This window comes from Pygoscelis adeliae, unplaced genomic scaffold, assembly GCF_000699105.1.
Source record: "Pygoscelis adeliae isolate BGI_AS28 unplaced genomic scaffold, ASM69910v1 Scaffold218, whole genome shotgun sequence".
Taxonomy (NCBI): domain Eukaryota; kingdom Metazoa; phylum Chordata; class Aves; order Sphenisciformes; family Spheniscidae; genus Pygoscelis; species Pygoscelis adeliae.
Window position 1 is genome coordinate 3,326,963 of NW_008825433.1, and position 19,654 is coordinate 3,346,616.

Below are 19,654 nucleotides of genomic sequence, written 5' to 3' on the forward strand. Positions count from 1 at the left end.
GATGAACTGGGATCTCCCTGAAATGCTGAGGCATTAGGTGCCTGCCCACAGAGCCCTGCAGCCGCTGGCTGCAGCTTCCAGTACTGTTCAGTTGTCTGTAAGACTGGGTAGTGAGCTTGCTCTTTCCAGCAGCTGAGCGCGGAGAAGACTTCTTGTGTCCTGCCCAAGGGTACATACAAGCTTTGTGTTTGGGTTGAAACTGTTCAAGAACACCAGTTCTATCAGGTTGGAGTTTCATGTTGGGGATGTGCTAATTCTTTATATTTGTGGCTTTGCTGCTTTTGCTGATGGGGGAGTGCATGTTTGAGGGGTAAGCACCTGCCATGACCACAAGGCACCCATCTGCTACAGGTGCCCATCTCGTTTCATCTTTTCCCCTTTAGGAAAAAAGGTGGCAAGAGTAGCCAACGCACGGTTGGACACGTTCAGCAGAGAAGTTTTCCGTCATGAGAGTCTGAAAAACCTTGTGCGCTTGGCAAGAGTGCGAAACCATTACATCTGTAAGTGCCCCATTTTCCACAGAACGTAGAGCCCTGCTGTGGTTTGTGTAAACAAACAGAGACTGGCCAGCATGTATGACTGGGTCTCTGCCTCCCCCTTACCCCCACATCATCAGCCTTCATACGTTCATATTCCAGTGGGTAACTACCGAGGTTGTGGTTTGGTGTTGCTTTGGGATTGAATGTGTTTGTGCTTCCTGCCAGCAAATGTAACCTCTTCTCCTCTGGCTGTGAAGATCTGGCTTGTCAGAAGTGCGGTGTAAGGGAAGACATGGGACAGAAATGCTGGAGCCAGGTGTAGGCTGAAGCTGCGTAGTGGCTGTGCTGACTTGTGTCTCTGTGCAGTTTCAGTGGAGTCGACGGGTATCTTGCCTCCAGATGTGCTGGTGAGCGAAGCCATCAAGATCCTGATGGGAAAGTGTCAGCGCTTCCTGAATGAGCTGGACTCTGTGCCTATGGAGTGACCGGGCTGTAGCTGGGAAGCGTGTTCCTGCACTGCTGTTCTGGGCTTCCTGCACCTGCCTGCAGGGGTGATGCCTCTTCTGTAGGCAAGAGGTTTGAGATGGGCTTGTTAAGAGTCCTAGGACTGTCTCTTTGGATTTGTCTTCTGTTGGCAATGAGCCTCAGGGAGGAGATGCACTAAAATAAAGGCTTTTCTTTACAGCTGTCTCCTTCTGTGCTGTTCACAATTGCGAGACCATAATACACAGAGAAGAAAGTGGCAGCGGGTCTAAAGATGAGTAATAGCATTTATTTTAGATTGCATGCAGTATATGAAAAGGACTGATAAGGCAGTGTAGTAAAACACTTCGCAGCAGGTCAGTGAGATTTAACAAGTCAGTATCGGTGCAGGTCTGTTTTGCAGGTGTCTCAAACCAGCTCCACGTAGTTAATGATGTGGTAGATAAAAGCCTGTACTGCCAGAGGGCTGTAACACCTCTCTGATGAAGAAAGGCTGACAGAGTTTGGTTTGCTCAGCCTGGAGAAGAGAAGGCTCCAGGGAGACCTTATTGTGGCCTTGCAGTATATAAAGAGGATGTGGAGAAAGCCTTTTTACCAGGGCCTGTAGTGACAAGACAAGGGGCAAGGGTTTTAAACTGAAAGGGGGTAGACTTAGATTGGACATACGCCCTTTTTTAAAGATGAGGGTGGTGGTGAGATGCTGGAACAGGTTGCCCAGGGAAGTTGTGGGTGCACCATCCCTGGAAGTGTTGAAGGTCAGGTTGGACTGGGCTTTGAGCAACCTGACCTAGTGAAAGCTGTCCCTGCCCACACCAGGGGGGTTGGACTAGATGGTCTTTGACCGTCCCTTCCAGCCCAAAACATTCTATGATATAGTACTGGGCTTCTCTGTGCAAAGGTGGGGTTTAAAAACATGCTCTGTAAGGACTGGCACTCCCTTCTTAAATAGCTCAAGGTAAGGCATTTCTTCCCAGGTGTTGGATTTGACTATTCTGTTCTCCCTTTCAGTGGCTGAACGTACTTTGGGCTGACCTTGGAGCAGAACTGGATGGTGGAGGGCAAGTGACAGTCAAAGGCCTGTCTCCACCCAGGGAAGCCTGGGAGAACTTGCAAGTTAGTCTCAGTGGTGAGCACTACTGTTAGTCAGCAGCGGGTAGGTCTCTTGACGAGCTGATGAAAAGCAATCCAGGGACTGGAATGGCTGGGAGGACTGGTCTGTCCCAGTTGCTTGTCAATCCTCACTACAATGACAGAATTTAGTGTAGCAAATCGCACTTTTTCTCTACCTGTTGCACTGGGCTATAGTTACTTGTACTGTAAACATCCTTTAGGTGTTAATCCCATTTGAAAAATAGGATTTTCAAGCTGAAGCAGCTTCCGCAATGAGCTGGATTACAGCTGGGACCTTGGGAAAAGGTTTTGTGACAAAAACTTCTTACAGTGACGCTGCTCAGGCCCACGTCTTTGAAGGCTTCTGCTTTTGTTGTAAGAGAGACCTTTCGTGCAACCTTCATCAGGTGAGGGGGACACACCAAAGGCAATAGCTACATCACCTTCCTGTGTTACTGAAAAGGTCAGCTGAGAGTTACGGCTAAACTACAGTACTACCACAAGATGTTGCTCCTCCCAGCAATAGCTAGGGTTGGGCTTGGAGCCTACTTCAGTAGCACATGCGCCTTTCTCTGCTATTGCTTTGCCTATTTCCCATATTGCTTATGGGACGTGCCCTGGAATAGCCATGCCAAAGGGTTTCGCTTTGGCAATACGTACCCCTCAAGCTGTGAACTGGGACCTAGCGGCTGTTGTGGAATTAATATAAACCAGCTGTGACGTATGAATACTTTAAAATATAATTTTCCCCTTGCCTTCTAATTTAATTACGTAGTCTGGATTGGTTCATCCCCTCCCTGATAATGTATGTTGACCACCAGCAAAGGTGCTCCCGTTTTGGTAGCTGGGATAAGGAGTGCTGAACAGTCCTTAGGAAGGCGGTCTGGGTAGAGCAGAGGCTTCAGATATTACTGAAACATACGAAAGAATAAAAATGAAACCATGACACGACGTGTATGAAACTGGAATAGCTTTACTGACACTCAGAGGTGTAACACAACCAGTTCAGAGACAGCTTCGGATTTAAACATTCCTACAAAAAAGGTTCTAAAAACCATTTAAAAAAAAACCCTTGTATCTAGCATGAAGTCACAGAATGTTAAAAATATCACAACACAATAAATACACCCAGCCTTTGCTAGAGCCAGGAGCCATGTTAGCTCAGAGGTTAAAAAAATCTGAGGCCAGGATGAAAGTGTAGGGTGCTGGTGGAACAGCAGGGGCAGGAGGGTGAGTGGAGTCCCAAGGCCTGCTCTTCCCTTCAGCACTCCCACCCCTCCCAACCCCACCTTTTCTGTCCAGTCTGTCCAAGTGGAGACACCACCTTCTCTGCCCGCCATAGTTTATTACTTGTTCTGTCTCCTGGATGGCAAAACTGCCAGCTAGCTCTGGACAGACCCAGCTCCTGCGCTAACACTAGGATAGATCGAGTGAACCATTTGTCATGTAAGAAGAACCAGCTTTGCAGACTGGAGTGGTTTGATAAGAGTCCCACCTCATCTAAAACCCAGTTTCTGACCTGGCTCCCCCCCTGTAAACTGCAGTATAAACCCCACCCCTCCTGCCCCACCACGCAATTCTCCAAGAAGTACCAGACTGGGTAAAAACATGGGCTACCGTCACCTCCACAGCAACAGGGTGAGGAGATCCCTTTTGGTTTGCAGGTGCTTCAGATATTGGTCCAGATTTTGTATACCCTGCACCGACGATGTTCTAGTCTACAGGGCATGGTAAAAAGAAAAAAACAAACAAATCTGTCCTGCTCCCCCTGAGAAATGTCCAAGAAAGGCTGGCACAAAGTAAAAGCCTTCCGTTTGGCTCTGGGTAGAACAAGCTGTATGATCATATATATGTATATATATGTATGACAGCGTCTGCCTCCTAGAGAGCAGCTGCACCTTAGAAAGGCTGATCTTGAAGGAGATCCTAGAGCACTGCTAGGCTTCCTGGCACACAGCCCGCAGCCCAAGGCTCAGCATCCTGGAGGGAAACGGATTCATCAGAATACCAGTCCGCTAGGGACAAGTGCTGATAGGCACGACAGGAGTGTCTGATGTGTCCCCTAAAAAAGCCTGGCGACTAGCACCCAGAGAAAGATTAGGGTAGCCCCTTTTCACATGGCGCACTACTCTGCCTTTTGCATTGATCCTAAACCCCAAGGGATGAAGAAGTGGAGCAAGAGTGACCCAAGGCTACAGGATGACCAGGCTTTACCTAACGGAGTTTATGGGCTCAGCTCCCACCTTGCAGAGAAGCAGAGGTCTAAAGATGCTCATCCAATGGAGGGGAGGGGAAGGAATCGGGGAAAGCTTAATAGACTGGTTCAAATGCCACCGCAGGCCCCATCCCCACGTAGGGAGAATGGGACAGGACCCGTAAGGGGCTTTATTCAGACGAACGCTCGTGGAGGCGATGACGAGGAGAATCTAATGTGCTTACTATGAGGAGAGACAAAATATAAGGTAGGGGAGGAGATGGTTGCAGCATCCCAGGCTCAGGGCTCAAAGAGTGCAGTGAGGCCCTCTCCATCCTCGTTTTCCAGCACATCCGTCTCCAATGATGGCTTCACCTTTTTGAAGAGAGATGGGAGGTTCCGGATATGAACCTCCTTGCGGAACTGCTCCCCGAGGGGCTTCTGCAGAGGACAGACAGGCAGGCATCAGTCATTACTGCCTTCGTAGCCCCACTCAACTCAGGGGGCAGCCTGCTTGCAGATCAGAGGCAGACCCCAGATTCTGAGCAATCCCTAGGCCCGGACGCCATGCTTGCATTTTGGGGAATCTCGGGCCTGGTCCTTCCCAAGTGCCAGGGCACCGAGGTAACCACCAGTGCACCAGCTCCCCAAGCTTTTAACTCAATGTACCAGACTCAACGCCACCATTCTCACAAAAGCCCAGCACCCACCTAGCGGCTTCGTTCAAACATTTGAACACCCTGTTCCCCCCGGCACCCTTGTGCAAGGTAACCCCTGCCTCTCAGTGCTGGAGGGGCTGCTCAGTCTGTGCTGCCATCCCCGCTGTACCTCCAGGTTGAAAAGACAGAACAAACACTAAGAATAAGCTGCAACAGCTTCCTGGCTGGGAACTGGGGTGCCTGGGGAGAGGCAGGTAGACTGGCTGCCCTGTCGCTTCTGCAGGGTACGGGCGTGAAATGAAACAGGTTCATTTTCCTCCAGGATATCACCTACCCCAATGCAACCTGTGATGAGGCGCTTGAAATGATCCTTCCGGCGCTTGTCTGCCACCTTCTGCAGCGTTGGGTTGAGAAGCTTTGAATCAAACTGCTCCAAAGAGTCCCTCTGGATGTCTGGGATCTGCTCCATCACTGCCTTCAGCTCAGCATAGCGAGGGCGCTGCAGGGAGAAGTACAGTTAACACAGCTCTGCTAGAGGAGCAGCCTTGTCCTCCTTGGAGGGCCATTAGCTCCTCTGCCCCTACCCAAGCGGGCATGGGATTAGTTTTCCACCACTCCCCAGCCAACCTGGCATCTGGACAAAGAGCAGAGTTTCTCACCAAGGCCTCGTAGATCTGGAAAGCCAGGTGGACAAGAGCTGCCATGCAGCCATCGTGCTGCCCGTGTGTCTGTAAGCCCTTCAGCACACTTGTGAAGAACCAGGACACAGCATCGGGCAGGAGGTTTCCTGGAAGCACCTGGGGAAGAGGCACTGTCAGCATGGAAGCAGGATACTGATACATGACTGCCTTTTTGCAACAGCTTGGCCTTCCCGAGGGAGAAGGTGCCCAGGGGTGAAGCAGCCACGCTTCTTACTACATTCAGAGCTTCCTCTCCCAACCCTGCCAGAACTAATTCCTTCTTCCTCCCAGAGGTACCTGTTTGAGCAGCGGCCAGCAAAGCTGTGTTGTGGTTCTTTGGCAGGACAAGGTGTCCTTCCAGGAGAGGGATGTGTAGGCAGTGATCAGCAGCGCAGTGCAAACATCCTGAAAAGGAGTCAGAGAGGGAAACCAGTCAGAGGAACGATTTCCCACCTCCAGGGTTCAAACCTGAAGGGAGCCAAGAAGCAATCCAGGGACTCTGCAGGAGCTCCAGACAAGCGTCTTCTGAGAATCCTGCGTGCTGCTGCTGCTCCAGCTGACGGTGCTCGAAGGCACGCAGCGTACACCATCATAGCCATGAGAAACAAACGTCAAGCAAACCCGCTCCCTTCTCACCTCCCCTGGAAAAGCCCTGGAGCACCCATGGACTCCCATCAGTTGTTACTCTCAAGTCACTGCAAAAGCTTCTGCAAGAGCTTCTGAGGCGTCCACAGGAGAGGAGGATTACAGAGGTATCAGGGTGAAGGTACTCTGCACAGTGGGTTGTGTTAACACTTTGGCTCCTGTGCCAGCTCTGGCAGATTTTACAGAAAAAAAGAGCTGCTGGGTGAAGTTCTTCCTCCTGAAGGCTGGAGCCCAGGATGGAGGCAGAGCCAGGGAGCACCCTGGGGGATGAATGCCCAGAGCCTTGCCCAAAGAAGGGCTGAAACTCTGTAGCTGCATGTTACACTGGATCCCAACCCCCACTTGCTTTGTGGTTTCTGCAACCATTAACCCTTAAAAAACATGTATGTTCCCAAGAGAAGATTCTCACACTGGGTAATCACACTACAGCAGCCTAGATCTTTGTAGCAGCATCTGGCTGCACCACAGACAAGCGTGACAAAGAGTACAGAGAAAGGATGGTGGAAGTCAGAGCATGCGCTCTTACCTCCTGCTTCATCAGACACTTGCCGAGCTCGGTGAGCTCTGCGCTGGCAGGGGGAGTCACCTCCGTGGCCATCGCCTCATCATCTGCAGAGCAGAGCAAAGGCAGCACTGTGAAAATGGCCTCCCGAGGACTGAGGGAGACACAGGGAGGCACAGTGAGAACTAAGCTGGGAACCAGGGGACAGCACACAGAATCAGTATGCTTGCACAGCTTGCCAGAACATCTCTCTCCAAGCAGAAAGCACGCACCCTCTGTGGGGCAGGAAGGGCACCCGACTAGCTACCTCCAGCTCTTGGGAAGACCGTGCACATCCCCCTCTTCTCCTCAGCCCTCTTCTTGGTACCTTACGAATCAGCTGCTCCAACGTGCTACCTGTGAACCCTACAGCACACTCCTAGGCTAGACTGGGTTTTTCTGTGGGCAGGTTTTTACACTGGGCAGGACAGAGCTGAAGGCTTCTTACCAAACCTGTACCCCTCACACAGAACTTCCAGCAACAGGCCAGCCTCTCCCTCAAGAAATGCATGAAGAAATGGGAAAAGTGCTTGCACGCACCAAGGGGAGGAAAGGCAAAGGTGGGCATTTACTCACCGTCTCCGTCTACAGCAGCAGTAGTGTTATGCTCAACACCTTTCTTAGAAACACAGCAAACAGCTGCAAAAACAGTTGCAGGTCAGAGGAGCAGAAAAGGGAAGATGCTACTTCAGAACATGCAGAGATTATCCTACAGACTCTGATGGGCTCACAGCTGCTTCAGGCTCCCCCAGCTCTTACACAGTATCTGAGGAATCTGAAAGCCCAGTATAAAAGCCAAATACTGCACTACCTGCAAGGCTGAAACACCCCACCCACAGCATCCTCCCACAGTGGAACCTGCTGCACAGTGGCTGCTTCAAACTACTGAGAACCAGGAACATGCAAAAAACATTTGAAGCCTATCATCTGAGAACAGCAGCATCTTAAGGCATCAAGGCAGATCAAGGAGATAAAAGGTCGAGGACCTGTAATCTCTATGCAGTCAATTTTCCCAGCCTCTCTGCTCCAAGCCACACTGACAAAAACAGAGTGTTGGAGAAGGGGAACACAAAGGAGATTGCCTGGGGGGAGGGACTCTTCCCTTCTGTCTGGCTAGAGGCATGGCAATTGCCAGCAGCAAAACTGCTCTACACTCAGGTTGTCCGCAGATCAATGTCCCGTATTGGGCTACGGGGCACCAAAAGGGAAAACCCAGATTCCAAAGGAGAACTGGACTCCTACAGGGACAGTGCCAACAACACGGAGCCCTAAATGAAAGAAAGAAAGCTCTCTTCTGAAGGTTTTTAATTGATCTCTTACTAAGTTTTAGCTAAGATTTTGGTAGGGTTAACTGTCTCACACCTAGCTTCTAAGGATTATGTTAAATACTACTGGCCATTATAATTAAGTTTTACTGCACATTGGAAATTGCTATTGTCTTCTCCAGGGCAAACTTCCCAAATATCCCAGGGGACCTTGCTTGATTTTACTTACTGATGAGATCCATGACTTCTCGGGTCAGCAGCCTGACCAGCTGTTCTTCAAGCATCTCCTGAGACTCGGGGTTGTCGTCTGCAGCATCATCCTCACTGAGGAGAACAGGTTTTAGTGTGAAGGGAGCCGATGTCTTAAAGTATCCCCTCTGCCCAAGCACAGGGAGTGAGTCACCATCAGGGTAAACGCAGTGTTTTTCAGCCCTCTGCTGGCAGGGCTGTTCCCTGGGCAAAGGGCCAAAACTCCATCCCACTTCCCATTTCTCCCTTTCAGTACTCATTTCAAGGGGTGGAAGCTTACCAGAGCATGCTTCGTTGGTTGATCACCTGCCATTTCTGAGACAACCTCTGTTCAAGACAAAAGAGAAGATTCAATACCTTCCTAAGGAGCCATGCTGGACACAATGCAAAGAGGCCCAAGTGACAGCTGCTGATAAAAGCACAAGAGCTTTAAACACAGCTCTCATGCCAAGCCCCATTTTGAATGGGACAAGAACTGCTACCAACTGTGCTGAAGATGCTGTGGCTGTGCTGGCTGTAGGAATCTGGGTGAGCTGTCAGGAAAATGAGGGGACACAGGCAAAAAAAATCCCACACAAGTTCTCAGGGCTGAAGGTTGAGGAGCTGATATCCACAGGTTTGAATTCACAGCAAGGGGTGCTGTGAAACAGCCAGGGTTCAACACATCTCAAAAGCCCCCCCCTAAACAGCATCAAAATCATTAAGCATCAAGGCTCTGCCCTTGTCTCTGCTGGCTTTGGAGACACACATGTTCTCACACGTTGCTGCCAGCTGCTACAAGGAGTCTGGGCTGCCAAAGAACAGGCATCAAACAAGCTGTTTTCTTACCACGTGCAGATAGGTAAAGAGTGGTCCCAGCATGGGGCAGACAAGGGTTTCGTAGTATTCTGAAGGGCAGGAGAGTACCAAGGGCTTCACAAACACACCTGCACAGACCAGTTAAGGAAGAGACCGAGTGCATATGGCCAGCTGCTAGGGTGACTGCAGCACACCACCCAAACCAGACCATTCCACTGGGGGAGCCAAACAACAGACACCTCGAAGCCCATCTTCTCACAGCCCTGAATTAACAAGTGGCATCTCTACACAGCAAGAACATGAGGTATTCAGCCTCTTCCCCTGACAGTTCAGCTGAGAAAGCTGAGGGTGCCTAGCACCCATTTCCTAGCTGTGAGACTGAACGTCCAGCCCTGGAAAGTGGGCTGGGAACCCCAGATGGTCTCCCACACAAGCACAAAGTCTAGTCAGACACCCTACTGCCAAGCTCCTACACTGTTCAAGCCCCCTTGACCCTCCAGAAGGCACTACCCACCTCTCGGGGACCATACAAATCCTTTGCATTTATTCTCTCTGACCCCGTGCACTGCTGTTTCTGCTCATGCCCTCCTAGGCTCGCACCTCAACCACACCAGGTGTATCCCTGTTTGTTTACCTCCTCAATCACCCTTCTTTGGCTTGGCCATACTGAAAACAGTGCTAGGAAGCCACCAGGTTTTCAATTTACATGCTCCAAGCCTCCCTAGCTGGCCTGAAACAATGATGGAAGGATACGGAGCATGGGACGCAGTCTGTAATCAGGAATGTTGTTGAGGTTGATGAAAGCTGAGCTGAGGAGCTGGGTGGCGAGACCCTCAACGGTGTAGAAATCCTGTTGCATGGAGGGGCCTGCATTTCCCAGGATGTGGAAACTTCAAGAAAAAACAAGTTAGTTGCAACTCTGCTAGATAACAAGTACCATGCCTCTGGCCTGCAAGGTCTGCAAGTACTATCATCTGAGATTAGATAGTTGCCGTGTTCTTAATCAAACACTATAGAGGAATTTTAGCATGGTATCTCTTTTTTCTGGGATACCTGCAGAGGGACAATGAATTAAGCATTTAAACACTAAAATGCACTTTCAAGTACTGACATATCCTAACACACAATTAGAAGTGGCAGAGACACAAGCTAGGTCAGGATATCAGATAAGTGCTCCAATCCAACTACCTAACTGCAGAAGAGCTAAAAGCAGATCCACATTTTGAGGTACTTTTTCCAGCAACTGTGTTCCATATGTATGCGGTACGTTACAACCACCGAGTATAGTTCACCACTGCAACTTGTACTTGGATATTATAGGACACAGCTCACATGGAAAGTCTAACTCTAGAAGTCAGCACCCAGCAATAGCCTACTGCTGCAGCTGTGCAATACTGGATTGTGTATGGGATATGTGGTGCTCTTACCAGTTGTCGTAGAGGGTACAAAAGAAGCCCTGCATCCTTTCTAAGACCGTTTTGTAAACAGGAGAGTCATAAAGCTCCAGCAGAGGCTGAGGGAGACCTGTGGGAAAGAATAAGCTTCAGCTACATTAATGAGAGAGCACAGTGTACTTTCAGAACGTGCTGGGCAGGCCCCAGCCAGCCTGATGGCAGTGACAGAAGTGCTTGGCAAGATCAACATGCAGCCAAATGGGAAGAGGTGCAGCAACCCTGGGGCAGAACCTCCCCTCAGAGGTCAGCCAAGTTCAGGTCGGTTGTACCCAGAGCAGAGGTGTTCCCACTAAGGTTGTTATAGCCCCTTCATTTCGCAAAAGCAAAACTTACTGGAGCTATCAGAACCCAGCCAGAAGCAAAGCTGACAGTTGTGCAGCTCCTCTAATAGCCCATCCCTTCAGGTTTGTATTCATCTCTGTCAGGACACAAGCTACTGCTGAACTATGATATTAAAGAGTTTAGAGCAGAGATCAAAGCCCTGCTGCTTTATGTGCAGTCGTTCACAGACAAGAGTTTATAGGTCACAGAAAACAGGTAAAGGAAATTTATCTTCATGTCTCCTCATTTTACAGATAAGAAATGGAGATAAGAAAGACAAAGCAACTTCCCCAAAATATTTCACTGTCTGTCAGAACCTGAAATTAAACCCCAATTTCCAGAGTCATGGCCTACACTTTATCCACAAGGCCACCCACTTCTGCTTGGCTGGAAAGGCTTCTGTGTTCACAAGCTCAAATCTGTTTTAAGACAGTTCCAAAAGCCTCTTTCTAATACACCATCTGGAAACAAATGACAGGGCCATACTGCAGGACTTGGCTCTTGCTCTCCGGGACAGGTCTCTGCACCAGCACTCAGGGATACTGCTGAGCACTAATTCTGCTCAAAGGCAGACAATTACAGCACCCCCAGTCTCTCCAGCCTGAAATGCCATGTTGCAGAGACCACCACCCAGCTGGGATAAGCAGTTTGGTAGGGTACCCTTCATTTCAGGCAGAGGAAACCAATTTGTCTGAGACCAATAACTTATTTAACTTCTTCATTTCAGCAGGTTCAAATCATAGCTGAGCTGTGAATACTATGAAGCTGGCTCTCCAGCCCCTCTTCACTTCCACCGCTATTGATGGACAATTGCCTCCAATAACAGGAGAGTCATAAAGCTCCAGCAGAGGCTGAGGGAGACCTGTGGGAAAGAATAAGCTTCAGCTACATTAATGAGAGAGCACAGTGTACTTTCAGAACGTGCTGGGCAGGCCCCAGCCAGCCTGATGGCAGTGACAGAAGTGCTTGGCAAGATCAACATGCAGCCAAATGGGAAGAGGTGCAGCAACCCTGGGGCAGAACCTCCCCTCAGAGGTCAGCCAAGTTCAGGTCGATTGTACCCAGAGCAGAAGTGTTCCCACTAAGGTTGTTATAGCCCCTTCATTTCGCAAAAGCAAAACTTACTGGAGCTATCAGAACCCAGCCAGAAGCAAAGCTGACAGTTGTGCAGCTCCTCTAATAGCCCATCCCTTCAGGTTTGTATTCATCTCTGTCAGGACACAAGCTACTGCTGAACTATGATATTAAAAAGTTTAGAGCAGAGATCAAAGCCCTGCTGCTTTATGTGCAGTCGTTCACAGACAAGAGTTTATAGGTCACAGAAAACAGGTAAAGGAAGCATCTCCTCATTTTACAGATAAGAAATGGAGATAAGAAAGACAAAGCAACTTCCCCAAAATATTTCACTGTCTGTCAGAACCTGAAATTAAACCCCAATTTCCAGAGTCATGGCCTACACTTTATCCACAAGGCCACCCACTTCTGCTTGGCTGGAAAGGCTTCTGTGTTCACAAGCTCAAATCTGTTTTAAGACAGTTCCAAAAGCCTCTTTCTAATACACCATCTGGAAACAAATGACAGGGCCATACTGCAGGACTTGGCTCTTGCTCTCCGGGACAGGTCTCTGCACCAGCACTCAGGGATACTGCTGAGCACTAATTCTGCTCAAAGGCAGACAATTACAGCACCCCCAGTTTCTCCAGCCTGAAATGCCATGTTGCAGAGACCACCACCCAGCTGGGATAAGCAGTTTGGTAGGGTACCCTTCATTTCAGGCAGAGGAAACCAATTTGTCTGAGACCAATAACTTAACTTCTTCATTTCAGCAGGTTCAAATCATAGCTGAGCTGTGAATACTATGAAGCTGCTCTCCAGCCCCTCTTCACTTCCACCGCTATTGATGGACAATTGCCTCCAATGCCTCTGAGAATCTGCCCACAGATTCCTCCTGAAGAGAAGCCCCTTACCTAGGATGGCATTCTTCTCCACCTCCAGCATGTCTAAGGCCTTTGCAAACGTTTCCCCCAGCCTAGCTACCATCTCTGGTGTGTAGAGATTGTTGTGAGTCCTGAAACAGAAGAGCACTTGGTTTATACTCATGTGGGTCAACCCCTTTTGCCCTTGACAGTGGGATCCTCTCCTTCAGTTTGTGAACAGCTCCTTTGAGGCAGATGATGAGGAAGGTGAGACCAAGCACGTGTGCATGGGATCCCCCTTCCCCACCTGCAAAAATATTGGGGAAGCTGACCCGACAGAGACATGGAGTGACTCCACCTCATGTCCTGAATCTCCTGGCTGCCCCTTCCACTTATTTCAGTTCACCCCACCCCTTGCAAGCACTGGCAGTAAAAACTCCCAGCAATTCTCCAGTCGATGCTGGCAACAGCTTATTAGCTTGGCCAAAGGGATCAGAGAATGTATTTTAAAAACTGACAAGACACAGATTCTGTAATCTCAAAAGACCTTCTGCACCTGAGGCCCCTGCAGAGGGAGGGGCTGTTTCAGCTCCAAAATACACACACTGCCCCCCAGGGATGGGTCACAGTCCCCAGAATGGCAGGTGGCATTGGAGGGACTCTAGGGAGAACATCAGTCTGATCAGATGTTACTTGTGGCAGACACATGTGCCCCCTGGACAACACATCCAGCTGGGAACAATTCCGCATCATCAGGAGGCGGCCACGGTCAGCTCTCCGCAAGGGACACCAATTCAGCCACGGGTGGCTGGTTCTCGCCATCCAGGCCAAAATGGGTCCCCTCTTAGCCAGGGTACTGACACTCAGAGCTGGACTCGGCAGGGGATGTCTCTCTCACCTACCTCTCTCCTTTGAGACCTCAGACCTCCACTCTGGGTGTCGCCAGCTGCACACAGCACAAATCCTGCAGCCTCCTCCAAAACTGCAATGCCATTGTACCTGCTGCTAGAGGTGATCAAGGGCAACTCAGTATCTCCCCCTAGAGCAGCGTTTCCCAAAGCAGGGGGGTACATGGGAATGGCTGGGGGAAGGGAGCACGGACAGACTTCAGTATGTTCTCCAGAGTCTCAGCTTTCACTCATGTCTTAATGATTTTTTAATTTTTTTTTTTTTTTTTTTTTAAGGTCTCTGTTCACAATCCTGGCAACCCCGATGCAGTGACGTCTGCCTCAGTTTGCAGAGAATCTGAGTTAGCTCCGCAACGGCAACTATCTCATTTCTCTCTGCAAGTGTTAAATACTTCCCTGCTCACTGCACGTGAGGAAGGCAAGTATGTAAGTTTTGTAAGAAAGAGCTACACAAATGACTTCTTAATTACTCATACTCTCATTCTGGGCTGGATCTAACACCGTGCAACAGGCCTCTAAGGGGGCACAAGCTGGTTTTACTTTCCCAAGAGGGGCTAGGGAGCAGCCCAGCCTCCACAAAAGCTTGGATAATGCTGTTCCACTGACTCAAAAAACTGTGCATTTCTGCTTGAGGCTATCCTGAAACCTAGCTACTAAAATCATCTCCTCTTGTACGTCTCCTGCCTGCTCCATGCCAATGCTGGCTTTGCCTCATGCTGGGCAGAAGGGCAGTGGGGTGAACCCAAGGACTGTGGAATTGCGGGGGTGAACCTTGAAATCCCACTGCTCTATCCCCAGCGGGATGGGTCAGACAGTCATACCCTGAAGCTGTGGTCATGGTCCTTAGTTGTTTCAGAGTCCTTGAAGCATTTTCTCAAATTTGGCAGTTAGGACGGCAGATATGCACTCACAGGCCGACCTCCCTTAATCAAAACTTTAGCAAGGTCCCAGTGGTAATGGAGAGAAAATGGCTAATCAGCTGCTCCCCATGGGGGTCAAAAAAAGCATTCAACAGCCCTCACACATGATGAGGATGTAGCCCCTAGGCATGTTCCAGCTGAGACACAGCAGTGAGCAGCACTCCTGGGCATCCCACACACAGGAGAACATGGAAAAACAAAATTGAAGAGACATTTATGCTTTAGAAGACAAGCAAAGGATATGGCAGGACTTGTGGGAGTGTATTTTCAGCGGTGGTCACAGCTCTGCTGGAAAGACTGATGCCTAAAGAGATGGGCTTGAAGGCCAGAAGATGAGTCCTTTAGGACAGCCCATGCTTGAAGAATCCTGATCTAAAGCTGGAGCTGTCTACGCTGAAAATGCTTACAGCATCCATGTCTATCCAACAATTCTTTCATCAGCATTAATGCCTTGGTAATGTCAGCATCTCATCAAGAGGAGTTCCAAAAAAGCCTTTGTCCATGCAAAGCATTTGCTGAGCCTGACCAGTCCATTTGTAACAAAACATGAGCAAATCCCAGCACAATAAAGGTGCTGCGCCAATCAGTTCATGCAGCTACTGACTCCAGAAACGTGCCTTTATCTAAAAGTGGCTGGAAATCGTGATTTGGTTTTAAATTCAGGAGAGAACAATTTAAGCCAGAAGCTAAGAAAGCACCTAGATGAAATGAGGTACCACAGAGGACAGGAGAATCATCACTCAAAAAGCTGCAAGCAGTGATTAACAAAGCAACCTCAAAATCCTTCAGTAAATACAGCTACCAAGGCAGAGACAAATATGGGTAGGCACAAAAAGATAGGCTGGCAGGGAAACACCACACTGTCTATGCCACTCAAAACTACCTTATTTTTTCCTTGTTACCTGGACTCCCTCTCATTCCTCTCGGCTCTTTGGTCTCATCCATGACCTACCTTCAAGCTACGTACCCTGGCAAAGACCCAATGGCTTAGCAACTTTTACTGCTCCTGTCTGCAAACACAGCAGCAGAATGCCACACAACATCCAGAGGGCAGCAGACCCAACTGCTCAGCCTGCAAAATGCCCTTTATTTGCATACTGGCGCCTGACTTGGTGTTCAATTCAGCTGCTTAGTAAGATCTGTGCTGCTGCTATTTGCAGATCTGCTCACGCAGTAACCAACACAATCTGTGAGGACTTCCACATCTACTTTCTGCATAAGCATATGAGCAACAGTTGACCTTGCTTATCCCCACAGAAAGCTGCCTAATAGCACAGAGCTAAGAGAAGCATCCATCCCCAAGCAGTAATGCAACTATGTTTCTGAAGACATCCGCAACACAGGCAGCTTTCCTGACAGCCAGCCTTCCTCATATCCCTGTATTTCCTGCCTGCTGACAGGCTGCTACAGATTCCATATTCTCTTGGGTAATCCATATTAAAGAGGGCCTGAGGAAGCAGTACATGGAAAAAGCACTCAAAGCCAGCATAAAACACACCAGAAGCTCCATAGCACAAGCTCCATCTTCTCCAGAAAGACGTAAGCATCATCAACGTTTGCACTGAACAACTATGAGCTTGCAGTTGTCACACAAAGAGGCCTCTACATCCAGCAGCAGCCAGGAAAGGTATGAAGCAGACTATCTACTGCTCTTAATACATCATTCACTGGTTCTTGTTGGAGCATCCAGCCTTAAGAAAAGGCTGGATACCTCTGAGTGAAGCACAGGCCACTCCATGTATGTTACTATCACGTGCTCAGAAAAGATTTTGGTCTGCAAGGGAGACGCTCAAACAACACAGATACATTATCTCAAAAAACAGCCAGGGAGCCTCTTCCTTCGTGTAGATGGGGAAGCACTGGCAACAGAACATAGCTCTCGTGTTTTCCTGGAGGTGGTAAACAAACAGGCACAGAATTTCTGCTTCTTTACAGGTAGTTTATCATAGAGTTTGACAATAGTTTCCTAAGCTTGTTGTAACAGAGATCCCAAGTGTTTTTAATAACGTGTAATTTCTGGCAAGAACAGCAATTGCACAAGCAAAAAGTCTGTCCATTGCAGCCTGTTCAGACCCTGGGCACTGGTTTAGTTGGTCTCCCACAATACAGAGCATGTTCCAGGCTCTGGAAGAAATGGCACGAGGCTACCTCTACTCAGGCAACTCTACTCTACCCAACCTCTCCCAAAAGCTCATTGATAGGATCTTCAGCCTTCCAGGAAAAAAGGCAAAACCACTTCAAGCACAGCTCCACAGCCATAACAAGACAGTTCAACTCTGCTCACTGGCCAACGTACCACCTGCTGTGCTACACAGAGCTTTACGATGAGAAGCACTGCTACGGTGGGCCAAGACAGCATGTGCTTGTCCTTCCAGTCCAGCATGTTGCTTCTCACTAGAAGCAGCACAGTCCTGAGCTCAGTGACTACCAAACATGCCTGGTTAGACAGAGCTCGAGTAATAGGGCCCCTTTCCTCACAGACCTGGGAGCTGAAAAATCTAAGTGGATCTGACAATACCCTTTCCCAACAGGCTCCTGCCAAGGACAGAGCTTCAAGTTTTCAAGTACATAACATGTAGCGTTATCTCACAGAATTGCCCCATCAGCCTGGCAAAATCCCAGCGTCAGCAGCTACCCTGAGACAGATTCCTCCTTTATAATTCTGGGAACTGTGTTATTCAGGATTCCCCTTTTCTGTCTTCTCTTGCTCCCTCCTCTGGCTGCCCCAGATGTATAAAACACCAGTGACGTGCAGAGAGGCACTGCAAGGTAGCAACAGCCTGAGAGTATGCATCCACTGATTTCAATAGCAGACAGTGCTTCAGGAGGCTGGTGTTCGTGTTCAGCAAAACCAGCTTAATTTAACACTGAAGAGAGAACAACGCAAACAGGATGTGATGAGAGCTGTGACTGCCCTGGTGGTGACTGGAGAGGTGGCCTTGTAGGGGCTGAGGGCAGAGCAGAGATGTTAGTCGAGAAACGATTAACCGGGTGGCAGATATACAGCAGTGGAGGTGGGGGAGGCAACCCCAGCCCAAGCTCCCATTGGCTTTGATGGACTCTTGTAGGCCAGGCCAATGAACATTCAGAAGGCTCCAGTTTCCCCAGTGCCATTCCCCACTGTGAACAGTCAGGAACAGTACTTGGGCACCTGCACCAGCCTATGTTCCTGCTGGCTTCACTGGGAGAACATGCTCTGAGCATTTCATGTATTTATCACAGTTTGGCTTTCAGAGATTCCTAAGTCAACATAAATGATTCCAAGTCAACTTGACCCACCTTATAAGAGCAAGTAAATTGTCAAGAAGCTTCAGGACCTGCTCAGTGCAGGGATTACGGTAGACGGGACTTCCACTGGGCATGTATCCCACCAAGAATCCTCCAGCTTTTGCCTCTTCAGTAGCAGCAGGCCAACGAGCTCGTTTCACAACTCCCAAAATGGTGTATACGCAAAAGCTTATCTGCAGCAAGAGATGCGGAGAGAATGTTTCTTAGCCAGAGCACAACGTGAATAAATAGGTTTTCAGAGAAACCCATCACCATCCCATCTCAAAGGGAACGCTCTACAGTGAGCCTAATCTGGTGATAGGAACAAACTCTGGTGGGTTTGCTGCCAAGAAAATGCAGCAAACTATCATGCTACATTCCATCATCTTCAGTGACCCTTCGCCATGGCAGGACAGCCTAGGAACTTGCTATTAGACAAAGCAGCAATGCATACGGTCTCATGAGCATGCAAGCAACCAGGTAGGTTACCCTCTAAAAGGAAGGGTCTATACCATCAGTTCCTCATCTCCTTCATGTGCTGGGACGGATGTAGAGATCTGTGATGACATAGTGGTCAAACTGCATTAGCCCCAAATCACAAGCACAGCTCTGTGGACTGCATTTCAGTGTCCTCTACAGACCTAAAGATAGCAACTCCATTTGCAGTCTGTCCAAGAATGAAGACATTTCACTAACAACTCAAACAACACAAATCTGCTCAGATGAATTTTAATTATATTCCACGATGAAGTCTCAGCATGACGCTTTCCATACTGCCTCACTCAAAAAGCACAAGTCACTGCACCATATTTCCAAAAATCACGTAAACCAGTTGCTTCTCCAAAACCAAACTCTGCTGCACAAAGAGTAGGGAACAGTGTGCTTCACTCTGCTGAATAATCTGGTTTTGCATGGCCTACACGCTTATTACTGTAGCTTAAAGAGGCAAAAGCCAGCCTGTTATTCTGCAATCTGAAAAACCTACTGATCTGCACCCTAAAGAAGTAGATGATCAGGAGAGATCTTGTGTGTAACCACAACAGAAATGGGGGATGGAAGGAGGCAAGTCCCATCTTGCTAAGGATTACACCTCTCCTGGTAATGATACTCACTCTGGAGCGGTTCCGGCCACTAGGATCTTCCAAGACTGGATCGGCAATTTTGTTGTCTGCACCCACATAGGAGATAAAGGCTTCAGGATCTGAGAGGACTCTGGCGGCAGCAAAAGACAGCAACAGGGATTATTGTTTGTATCAGGGAATTTGAGCAGAGCTTTGCACTGGCAATAAACATCTTAACAAATACAGAACAGGTTAGAGAGACTAGCAAGTGCTCCACACTGTATGTGGGAACATGATAAAAAGCACCAGAGACGTGTGCACTCTCCAAATGTCTCCAGTTCTCTTGGGCCATGGGGACCTAAAACCTTTGAATCTCTTATGAAGACAGCCCTGCTGGGAAAACTCTTGTGCATGCCCAGCTGCCTAGGGCTGCAGGACACCTCAGCTTTAGTAAGCAGAGCTCAGCTTCCTAGCTTCTTCTGGAGATGAGCAAAGACATCTTTTATTTCTCATTTTCTGCAAATGCTTTGAGCATGCTGGGAAGTGTTCCTCTATCACCTTAAACAACTCTTACCTAACAATTTTCAACAAACAGCATTTAGACTCAGTTGGCAGTTTCTGAACTGCAGGAGAGCTATTACCACAATGAGTGCCCACAGCACAGGAGGTCACAAGGCACCCTGCCAGCCTCATTTGGTTTGCGG

At 48.9% G+C, this 19,654-nt stretch overlaps 2 protein-coding genes across 2 annotated transcripts in view; one reads left to right on the forward strand and one right to left on the reverse strand.

Moving 5' to 3' along the window:
- Nucleotides 1-1,162, forward strand: part of LOC103922890 (DNA-directed RNA polymerases I and III subunit RPAC1-like) — a 2,396-nt gene extending 1,234 nt beyond the window's left edge. The window contains exons 2-3 of the mRNA XM_009331105.1: nt 384-500; nt 846-1,162. Of these exons, the coding sequence (XP_009329380.1) occupies nt 384-500; nt 846-964 (236 nt within the window). The 3' untranslated portion in view covers nt 965-1,162. The remainder of the gene's footprint in view (nt 1-383; nt 501-845) is intronic.
- Nucleotides 1,163-3,026: 1,864 nt separating this feature from the next.
- The window catches only part of XPO5 (exportin 5), a gene marked incomplete at its 5' end in the record, with an annotated part of 31,282 nt that continues 14,654 nt past the window's right edge, over nt 3,027-19,654 (reverse strand). Inside the window, 14 exons of the mRNA XM_009331106.1 lie at nt 3,027-4,707; nt 5,260-5,424; nt 5,585-5,722; nt 5,903-6,010; nt 6,777-6,859; nt 7,368-7,430; nt 8,286-8,380; nt 8,586-8,632; nt 9,134-9,231; nt 9,857-9,993; nt 10,531-10,627; nt 12,846-12,946; nt 17,902-18,083; nt 19,002-19,101. Coding sequence (XP_009329381.1) covers nt 4,567-4,707; nt 5,260-5,424; nt 5,585-5,722; nt 5,903-6,010; nt 6,777-6,859; nt 7,368-7,430; nt 8,286-8,380; nt 8,586-8,632; nt 9,134-9,231; nt 9,857-9,993; nt 10,531-10,627; nt 12,846-12,946; nt 17,902-18,083; nt 19,002-19,101 — 1,555 coding nt within the window. The remainder of the gene's footprint in view (nt 4,708-5,259; nt 5,425-5,584; nt 5,723-5,902; nt 6,011-6,776; nt 6,860-7,367; nt 7,431-8,285; nt 8,381-8,585; nt 8,633-9,133; nt 9,232-9,856; nt 9,994-10,530; nt 10,628-12,845; nt 12,947-17,901; nt 18,084-19,001; nt 19,102-19,654) is intronic.